This window comes from Dipteris shenzhenensis, chromosome 28 (genome assembly GCF_047967505.1).
Source record: "Dipteris shenzhenensis isolate YYH24624 ecotype China chromosome 28, Dip_SZ_1.0, whole genome shotgun sequence".
NCBI classification, from domain to species: domain Eukaryota; kingdom Viridiplantae; phylum Streptophyta; class Polypodiopsida; order Gleicheniales; family Dipteridaceae; genus Dipteris; species Dipteris shenzhenensis.
The window spans coordinates 27565733-27576777 of record NC_141623.1 but is presented as its reverse complement, the minus strand read 5'-3'; the positions used below and the strand labels follow the sequence as shown (position 1 = coordinate 27576777).

General features: G+C 42.7%; 1 protein-coding gene across 1 annotated transcript; it reads left to right on the top strand.

Moving 5' to 3' along the window:
• The first annotated feature begins 6430 nt into the window (after window positions 1-6430).
• LOC147883398 (uncharacterized) lies at window positions 6431-8914 on the top strand. Its single transcript, XM_087399214.1, has one exon. The coding sequence runs from the start codon at window positions 6476-6478 to the stop codon at window positions 8840-8842; it is 2367 nt and encodes a 788-aa protein (XP_087255340.1). The 5' UTR covers window positions 6431-6475; the 3' UTR covers window positions 8843-8914.
• The last annotated feature ends 2131 nt before the right edge of the window (window positions 8915-11045 follow it).

The following is an 11045-nucleotide window of genomic DNA, read 5'->3' as shown; positions in this document are numbered from 1 at the left end:
AGCCGTAACTTTTTATGGTTAGCTCGGTTTGCTCTTCTGCAAACATGTGAAATGATCCAAATTACAAGCTTTACGCATTCATGTCCACTACCTAGCCTGATTGTTTATCAAGTGGCTTCTTTTTAAGAAATAAAGAAAATTTCTTAAGGTAGTAACCCAAGGTTGATGCTTGGGGTTGATATGTTTGGCTAGAACTGGAAAAAAATTTACTCTCCTTGCCCTTGAGTGTTATGTTTGTGAAAGTTCGAATAGTTTGTTTTTTACATATACTTGCATATGTTTGCTCGTTACTTGAGATGCTAGTCTCCCCGACAGTTGCACCAAATGTTGGCTCTTTCCCACAGCTTCCGCAGGAAGAGCAGGGTATTCTCAGTATGTAGGGTTCCGAGGCTTTTTGTCACCTACAGATATATCGGGGTTGTCGTTTGGAGTATATGTGTAGCTTAGGACCTCGAGTTGTATTCCGGTGAGAGACATAGGCTTAAGTGTGGTGACCAAACATAGTGCATGCATGTGTAAAAGGAACGTGTATCATCATGGTTGTGGTAATGAAGGCTTTCGTCTTCATTGTGGCTTGCAGAGTTTAGGAGGAGTTTAAGGGTTAGAAGGAGCTTCTAGAGTTTAGAAGCAGGTTTTAGGGTTTAGAAGCAGGTTTTAGGATTAGAAGGAGGTTCCAAGGTTCAAGAAGAGTTCCAAGGTTTAGAAAGAGGTTCCAAGGTTTAGAGAGAGGTTCCTGAGTTTAGAAGAGGTTCCAAGGTTAAGGGTAGAGTACATGGTGGAGAACTCGTCTCCCTTGTAGATCATGGAGGTTAAGGGTTGAGGAACTAAGGGTTTTAGAAGGTGATGGTGGAGGGGGTGGTGGAGATGGAGGGGGGTGGGGACAGGGAAGAAAGAGGTGGTGGAAATGGGAGGGGTGGAGGGGGGGAGGGGGTTGTGGTGGAGGGGGAGGGGTGGAGGGAAGGGGGTGAGAAAAGGGTTGGTGGAGATGGAGGGGGGGAGGGGGGGAAAAAAAGGGGGGGGGGGGAAATGGAGGGGATGGTGGTGGAGGGGGGAATGGTGGAGGGACAGGGGAAAAAGAAAAAAGAAAAAAAACTTGACGGACAGAAAACTTTGATAGAAATCCAAAGGGAGGAAGAGGTGGTCACCTGAACGCTCTCTAAGTCTTTCTCGATGTAATGGGATTGTTGAGGACCAATGGACGGTGGGTGGGGATGGCTAGGTTATCGTTGTGAGATGGGCTCGAAGTAACTTACCATGTGAGGATGGGAGTAGGGTGGTGGTCGATGGAGAGGGAGGAGTGTCTTGCGTAGGGCTCGGAATGGGGAAGAGGATGGAGGCAAGATGTGAAAGACGAAGAATGAGGGGGTGGAGTGGGTATTTATAGGAAATGGGTTTAGGGTTAGGGTTAAACCCTAAACTCTTCCCGAGCCGTAACTTTTTATGGTTAGCTCGGTTTGCTCTTCTGCAAACATGTGAAATGATCCAAATTACAAGCTTTACGCATTCGTGTCCACTACCTAGCCTGATTGTTTATCAAGTGGCTTCTTTTTAAGAAATAAAGAAAATTTCTTAAGGTAGTAACCCAAGGTTGATGCTTGGGGTTGATATGTTTGGCTAGAACTGGAAAAAAATTTACTCTCCTTGCCCTTGAGTGTTATGTTTGTGAAAGTTCGAATAGTTTGTTTTTTACATATACTTGCATATGTTTGCTCGTTACTTGAGATGCTAGTCTCCCCGACAGTTGCACCAAATGTTGGCTCTTTCCCACAGCTTCCGCAGGAAGAGCAGGGTATTCTCAGTATAGGGTTCCGAGGCTTTTTGTCACCTACAGATATATCGGGGTTGTCGTTTGGAGTATATGTGTAGCTTAGGACCTCGAGTTGTATTCCGGTGAGAGACATAGGCTTAAGTGTGGTGACCAAACATAGTGCATGCATGTGTAAAAGGAACGTGTATCATCATGGTTGAGGTAATGAAGGCTTTCGTCTTCATTGTGGCTTGCAGAGTTTAGGAGGAGTTTAAGGGTTAGAAGGAGCTTCTAGAGTTTAGAAGCAGGTTTTAGGGTTTAGAAGCAGGTTTTAGGATTAGAAGGAGGTTCCAAGGTTCAAGAAGAGTTCCAAGGTTTAGAAAGAGGTTCCAAGGTTTAGAGAGAGGTTCCTGAGTTTAGAAGAGGTTCCAAGGTTAAGGGTAGAGTACATGGTGGAGAACTCGTCTCCCTTGTAGATCATGGAGGTTAAGGGTTGAGGAACTAAGGGTTTAGGGGGAGCATAGGAGTGGGAGAGAAAGAAGGTGTAAGAGCATGGGGGAAAGAAGAGAGAGGAGGGAGAAGGAGGGAGGAGGAGGAGGAGGGAGGAGGAGGAGGAAGGAGGAAGAGGAGGGGGAGGAGGAGGAGGAAGAGGAAGGAGGAGAAGGGAGGAGGAGGAGGGACGAGGAGGGGGAGAGGATGGGTTGAGGAGTTGCAAGGTTAGGACATGCTTTTGGATGTGGAGTACAAGGAAGCATGGACACTTGAGACAATTGCTTGGAATACCAAAGTAGAAGTCAACACAATGCCAAGAGTGTGGGCTTCATTCCATTATGGGGTATTTATACAAGTTGGAGAGCTTCTCTCTCTGCATGTAGGAATTGTAAGACATTTTCTCTCTACATGTAGAACTTGCATATAGAAGTTGCATGTAGGAGTTGCATGTAGGAGTTGCATGTAGGACTCGCATGTAGGAGTTGCATGTAGAACTCGCATGTAGGAGTTGCATGCAGAAGTTGCATGTAGAACTCACATGTAGAACTCGTATGTAGGAGTTGCATGTAGGAATCGTATATAGAACTTGCATGTAGAACATGCAAGTTGGATTTCTAAGAGGGATTATTTCTAGCCTTATGCAAGTACAAGTGGAGCTTTGCCGCTACTCTACACACACATTTTGTTCTACCTAAGTCCATGTTGGCACAGAGACAACAATGAATTATTATTTTCTGTGGACCCCGATGAAATCTCTCCTTTATAGTATCTTTTTAATCAACCCACGCACCAAGCACACTAATCCTCCCATATCTTCACTAATCCCTTCTCAACCCATGCACTCATTTGCTCCTTAGTCCACTTGTGACTTAAACATTATATATATATATATATATATATATATAATCTAAGAATCCATATGGTTGTTTATGTTCCTAGGTAAAGCGATAACAAGCTGGGGAAAACAGGCATTACCTGTCTACCCAATCGTAACTATGATGTTCTAACATCTAGTTTGTTTGAATGGTGGCAGGTAAGTGGCCCTGACCTCGGAATGTGGACTGCCTCGAGATTCGACATCTTTTTTCAATATCATGTTTGTTAAACTCAATATTATTGAAAATTATTGATTTTGGTGATTTTTTTTTTTGCAAACTTTGGTTATTGCATTTTTCAACTTAGGTGTCTTAAACATTTTTTCCTCATATGTTTCCCTTTAAAAAAAAATTTAATCCAATTGATGGAATTAATTGTATGGCTCAATTATTTATGGGACTTTTTAATCTGAACATACACTTTGATTTCCAAGCTATGGTCGGGCTACTACCATACAATTAATTCACATCCATTGGATAATTGTTTAGCATGGAAAATCCCTAGTCATTTTTTTATCCGCCTTAGTTTTTACTAACCTTTATATCTATTTTGTAGAAATGGTTTACACATTTACTATTGGCATCATTTTTTTATTTTGACACTTATGATACAGATTCACTTTTATCCACTTATTATCAGTAGGTGGGAAGTAAGTTCCACATGGTGGGCTTACTCCCCACCATGTGGTCTTACCCTCTGGGTTGGGGGTGGGCCATACACACACACAAATTTTGATTAGTAAATGTATCTCACAGAATCACTTATTTCTTTACACACACACATGCACGCGCGCGCATGCACACGCACACACATACACACACACACATGTATACTTCCGCAACTATGAATTATTCTTTTCTGTAACCCCCCATGAAATCTCTCCTTTATAGTATCTTTTTAATCAATCCACGCACCAAGCACACTAATCCTCCCATACCTTCACTAATCCCTTCTCAACCCATGCACTCATTTGATCCTTAGTCCACTTTTGTGACTTAAACATTATATATATATAATCTAAGAATCCATATGGTTGTCGATGTTCCTAGGTAAAGCGATCTGTCTACCCAATCGTAACTATGATGTTCTAACATCTAGTTTGTTTGGATGGTGGTAGGTAAGTGGACCCTGACCTTGGAACATGCATTGCCTGAGGATTCGACATCTTTTTTCAATATCGTGTTTGTCAAACTCAATATTATTGAAAATTCTTGATTTTGGTGATTTTTTTTGCAAACTTTGGTATTGCATTTTTCAACTTAGGTGTCTTAAAAATTCTTTTTTCATATGTTTCCCTTTAAAAAAAACTTTTTATCCAATTGATGGAATTAATTGTATGGCTCAATTATTGATGGGAGTTTTTAACCTAAACGCACACACTTGCAAAGAATACACAGGAATTGCTACCATAATCGTACTCATTGCATTACCATAGCCATTGCACAATGCAACTGCAAGAGGATGTCGAGAGAGACAACCCTCACACACACACCCTTTGACATCTTACTATGTGCATATGCCCTAAAATACTAAGGGTGAGTTCCTATGGTTAACAGCCTTCCCAAACATATTCTATAGAAACACAAGAGATTACCAGATCCCCTCATACACATCATATGAAAAAGTCACCCAATGGGAGCTCACAAAAAAGGATAAGAGTGAAAGTCATGGTCTGTCAGGTCTTTCCTCTACGTTGGTGAGAATGAGAAAAGGACAACTTAAAGACAAAGAATTGCATGCCGGAGATGCAATTGTAGACGCAACATTGAAAAATTATTGCAGTCAAACGTTGGATATAGTGACTTCACTTGCCTAAGAACCTCATTGGACTATAAGCACAAGCTCAAGAAAAACTGGTTTGTAATGTTAAGGCAACTGGGACCTCCTTCATTCTTCATCACATTCTTGGTTGAACAGAGGCAGCCAGAATGACCATGGCTTGCTGTGGGTCAATAATGCACCAGCTTATGGACATTATTATGACGAAGAGGTGATTAGATTCATTGACATACATAACACTACTGGACTTGCCGAGGCAGGACCTTTAGACTCACAAACACCTGAAAACTTGCAATAAACGTGGCAAAGGATGTAGATTTGGATTTTCCAGGGGCTCCTATGTGAACCACACAAATATTACTTCCACTAGAGCAAGAACTTCCAGATCAAAAGGATAAAAAAAACTTCGAGAGGATTATCAAACTACCTCCACTTTGGAACTTGACTTTGAATCATTCATAGAAAAATTACAACTATTAGCCCTACTCTCAATGACCAAACAATGGAAATTTTGCTTAAAAAGGCATCCCAAGGACTCACACACTAGCGACTTCAACCCAAAATTGTCAAAACTATGGGGAGCAAATACAAACGTCCAATTTATTCTGATCCCACATGGAGATGCAGCTTACTGTACGTCGTACCAATGAAATAGTACACAAGTTCAACAATGTGATTCTCAATACTCAACACATCAGTGCACAACAAGCAATGTACCTATGTTTGTCCTTACCCTTGACAAGCAACACCAAGGAGTTCATGCACACTAGCCCTCCAGAAGATTGAACATTGCTACTTAAGCACAGTTGGTAGCTAGAGAAAATGGACCCTAACAGCCAAGATATCTTCTTCGATGGCATAATAAAAAAGTATATTAAACAACCCTCCAGTTTGGTTGTGGCAGAGTACGCGAGTGAGTTCTCTTTCCTTGGAAACAAAACAAGGACACGAAGATGCCAAAAGGTTATACATTACAACAGCTACAGCACGAAGGACCCCAAGAACCATTACAGGGAGTTATGCCTTCTTTACTCGATGGAGGAACATGCACAGTACAACAAGAACCCCATATGGCATGGCAAGTACCAGTCCAATGTAAGCACAATTGAATGAAATAATGAGACTTAAAAAGATAATAAAGCACTGAGGCTACCTCCTTAGAGCTTTATTGTATGCTATTGCCACTTGTCCACTGCTCTTACACGTGGATACTTAGTCTTGACACAACAATTACATGGCATTGCTATCCCTTTAAGTCATCCTTATTCCCAATCCAACCAGGTGTTGCTAGGACAATATGCAGAGCATAGGGGTTATCAATGGATTCATTAGCATTCGACCCAATACGTATAAAGACACATGGCCTCGTCTACACAACACTCTCTAGAATCCATGATCCAAACAATCTATTCTTATTAGAAAAAGTCATGAAAGCATAACAACACAAGGCATGAAACAATTAGAAGAGCTCATGAGCATGGGTCACATATTATTCCCTAGGAGGGTAGGCTACATACATCAACAAAGACACTCATGTTGTTATTATCTCTTTTGCCATACGACAGGTTCTTCTGAAAAAGCATGGGCGACGACCGGCAGCGCTTACAGGAGGGCTGGGACAAGTGCAAGCACACCGTCCCCTTTGATCCTTCGGAGATTCTGACTTGGGACTATGTCCGTTATGGTCGAATATATAGTGCTGTGATCGCCAGTCGGGGCACCCTCTCTGATGAAAGCTTTGATATTTTGATGGAGAGAGTCCATACTTTTCCTTCACAGACGTTACAGCATATCTTTGAGGCACAGAACCGCGAAGAATGGATGCAACGGATCATAGAGAGCTTGTTTGCCATTGACGATGCTAAAGCCGACGCTCCCGCCCGGGGCCTTTCTCCAACCGAGCTGGATCTTCTCGAAAAGGCCTTCGACAGACAATATGAGGACCCAGAAGGCTTCGTTGTCTCCTATGTTCAGCAGTATATTGATCGGTGTTTCATAAAATGGGCTCGAGATACCAAGACCTGGTATGCCCCATGCGCTCCAATAGTCCAGTCTAGCGGCTGGGGAAAGTCTAGGGCAATGAAAGAGGTTGCACATGCTGCTAGCGGTATGGTGGTATTCTATTTCTCGTTGCTTCAACCCACATCTACAGGGTACCCTCCCTCGCACCCACATTTGAGACAGCACTTTGTGACGATGACCAAAGTTGAGCAGGCTTTCGCCATCTTCCGGGCCTGCTTTGATTGGTTGGCCAACGAAGAAACGTTTCCAGATAGAGCCGAGCTGTTTCACAGACAGCAGACCAAGGACTATGGTGGCATACTAGACAGACTTTTAGAGCGACCAGAGTGCTCTTCGGACGAGATGAAGCTTGCATGTTCGGCTGTTTGGAACAAATTCGAAAAGTCCCTCAAAAAATCTGGTGTTCAGTTTTTGTTCGTGATAGACGAAGCCAGGGAGCTTCTTACTCAAGCCCATGATACAGGTCAGAGAAGCTTTATTGTTTTTAGAAGAGCCTGCGCGGAGCTGCCTCTCAAGGTTAATGGAGCTCAATGCATGGGATCGTTTGTGTTGTTTATCGATACAACTGCATGGGTGAGCAATTTTACCCCTGTGAATAGGGAGGACCCAAGTGCTAAAGTGAGGATCGGTCTCAAGCAACCGTTTGGGCCGTTATCAAGGATGCCCACGTTTAATATACTTGCTACATCACAACCCACCACTGTGAACGAGGCTGCAGAACCAGAACGTTTTCTCATTCGTGGCAGGCCATTGTGGGCTGCTTTCCTGGAAGGTCACAATGCACAAGAATTGGTAAATCTGGCAAAAGTCAAGCTTCTTGGAGGGCTAGAAGTAAAGTCAGTGCAGGGGCAAGAAAAGCTGAAGTCTCGAGATATGTCATTAGTGTTTCTTGGCCGTCGACTAGGTGTGGATGTTTGCCCACGGTCAATGGTTGCTCAAGAGCTGGTTGCATCACATATGGGCATCTGTCTGCATACATCAGCAGCCAGAGATTATGTGCTTACCCATGTGCTACCCGAACCTGTTTTAGCTGAAGCAGCAGCACAGGTTCTGAACAGTGAAGTCTTGGTTACTACACAACTTCGACATTTAAGCTCTCTACTCCTGAACGGCATTGCAAGTGCAGGAGAAAGAGGAGAGCTAGTAGCACGGTTTTTACTACTTAATGCCATGGACAGTTTACAGAACCGGAATGATTTCTCTACTCCTCAAGGGTTGGAAGAGTTTCTTCAAGCTTTCTTGAGGAACCGGAAGGGGTTCACAAAGTCAGGCCATCTGAAAAAAGCACGTGTGTTTTTCAATGCATTTTATCGCTTTTATGGTGGATATCCTTCAATTGAAGTTCTCAAGACTTTTATAAGGAATTGTGGGGCCATGATATGCAATCAAGGGCAGCAGGCATACGATCTCATCATACCTTTTGTGTTGCCTAATCATAAGGGAGAATATGACATTGGTGATGACAGCTGCATAGGTTGCATAGCAATCCAAATCAAAAACAGGGAAAATGTGGTTAATCCACTACTCACCCGAAATGACATGCACACTTATCGGAGGAGACTCTTTCTTCAGGGGAAGGCTGCGCCTAATGTTTTTATTTTGTTGCATGTGGGGCAGACGATTCCTGAGAGCAGCATAGAAGCATCCACGGAAGATTCTCCAAAAGAGAAAAAAAGATCCAAGAAAGAAATGAAGACACAGTTGGTAAAAGAGACAGTTGATGTCGTCACGTTTACAGTGGAGAGTTTGGATGAAGTCCAGTGCCTAGATGAATATATGGAAGTGCTCCAATTAGTGCTTCGAGAATTACCGGAGCCCATGAGCATTTTGAAGGCAGAGAATGTTGAGGTGCAAGAGTTGACTGCACTACAAAGGATAATGCATGATGTGTATCCAGAGGAGGCAGCAGGTGCTCTGGGAAAATGAAAGGGTAGAAAGCGAAAGAGGTAGAGTAGGAAAGCATTATGAGACTAACATCCCCAATGTATATGAGAATTGGGAGGAAAGATGTTTTAAAAGCAAGGTCACTATTTTCTTCTCTTACGTTTGTCTCTTTTAATTTTATTGTAGTATTTAGGACTTCAGAACTGCAAACTTTGAATAATGCCCTACTCAGAATACGATGTGGCATGCTACTTATGTTGTGCGGAAGCGTACTAACTGTGTGTGCATGAATGCGTGCAAACAAGAGAACTCAATCACATAGGAGACATGAGATCTTTGGTTGCATTGTACATAGTGTACTGCTTATAACTGATGGCACACATCATTAACTGAATACAAAATAGATACATAACGTATCGTGCAGGCTACTGAATGATTGATGTTGGGATGCCTGGAGCCCAACGCTGAATCAGAACCTCAAATTGAGCCTTCAATTGCTATTCTGCAGCTGAGTAGAAACTCCTCCGAACTTGGCGACTTTCTGCTGAACTGTGGGGCTGATCCCTTGCTGCGTTGTAGGCACTATCTTCTGGCTGGAACTGAGCCCCAGAGGCTGAGCAATGGGCTGCTGAAGGGACTCACTCACATCATAAACCAGTGTTGTATGTATTTGGTTGAGAGAGGGATTGAAGGCATATGTGCACCCAAATACATGCCTGCGGGAGCATGGACAAGCATCTAAGTAATAAAGTTAAGAAGCTTGTGAGTACTGAAGTTAATAAGCATGTGAATCATAAATTTAAAAAACCTATGAATAATAAAGTTAAGAAACATGGGAGTAATTGAATTGATTGTATATGGAAAGCCACTTGTTGAAATCATTTCCTGTTTGTATCTTTTCAAGGAATGAAAATTATTTGAAGAATTAAGTAGTGATTGGGGTGTTAGCGCATGTCCTTCCACCAAGTGAGTGGTAAATGTCACCAAGTGAGTGGCCAAGACCTATAATCCTGAGTATACACGAGGGTTTCAGTTTCGCAGACTGATGTCTTATATATATCGAGTGTGACTTTGTTCCTTAGATGCCGACCCTTAGATCCCCTATGCTCATGGGTGAGGTGAGGTAGGGAGGTAGTTGATGGCCTGACCAGCCACCTCTACTTAGTCCTTTGTTTAAGTTAGATAGCCAGCAGGATAATGAAAGTCTTGGAGAAGGAGAGTGAATCACGGGGATTCAGGATGTAGCTCCACTTGGTACTTCTTTACGCTTATGACGGTGCCTACTTTTTTTGCAATTGAGACTCACACTTGTTCGATGGAATAAATAATTATAATTAAAAGGAACTTGTTTTTCATTTCCTATTTGTCGTGAGTCTCGTACCTCAATTTCTATGAGTCTTTTGTTTCATTTTCTCATGCGTCTTATGCTTTTAAATTAATAATGTGGTGTACGTAGTTAATTAATTAAAGCTGTAGTTAGGTAAAGTATGTAGATTTTAGGTTCCTCTTGGTAGGGAATTCATGGGGTGCGGTTGCCCATGTACTTCCTCCTACCGCCCGTGGTGCGGTGGATTGAAATTACTCGCCGCCCACTACTCCCTCTTTTCTTATAAGTTTGTTGGTTAGGACCCCATGGAGGAGCGGGTGCATGCGGTGTGGCCCGATCGTTCAGATTGGGGGCTTCCATGGGTTAGTTTAGGCTGTCCTAACTGTAGAATTGATTAGGTTAGAATCTTAAAAGTATTTCTTAGGACTTAGAATCTAGTTGTCGGAAGGAGTTACTTAGTCCCTAAGATCCATATCACTTTTATGTTTGATGGATTCCAAGAAGAGGACTCTAGGTCATGGGAGGTTGGACGGTGAGACGTTTGTTCTCCCACCCTCCGTATTGCCGTCGGTCTTGTGTAGATATTTATAGATATTCTGGAGTCTTTAGATCGGTTGCGCATATTCATGTCTCTACTCTTGGTCGGTTTGTCATTGCTTTGTCTCTAGGCATCTCCCAGGTCACGAAACAAATTTGACCACAATATTCATGATCGGGAGCTGCCTTCTTGCTCTGTACCCCTCTCTGGGGAGTTTAGGAAGGGGTACATGACAGGTGGTCTTGATTCATTGCATGTTTGGTTAGCCGTCATGTTATGTGCATAAAATAGATGTGCAGACTCATCAATAGACAATGAACCAGCCAGATAGAGAAACCACCAAAATAATATTTTTCCGTCCAAAACTATGGACACAATAC

Excerpts from the sequence above, each read along its gene's own strand:
- LOC147883398 (XM_087399214.1), top strand. The coding sequence starts at position 6,476 with ATGGGCGACGACCGGCAGCGCTTACAGGAGGGCTGGGACAAGTGCAAG.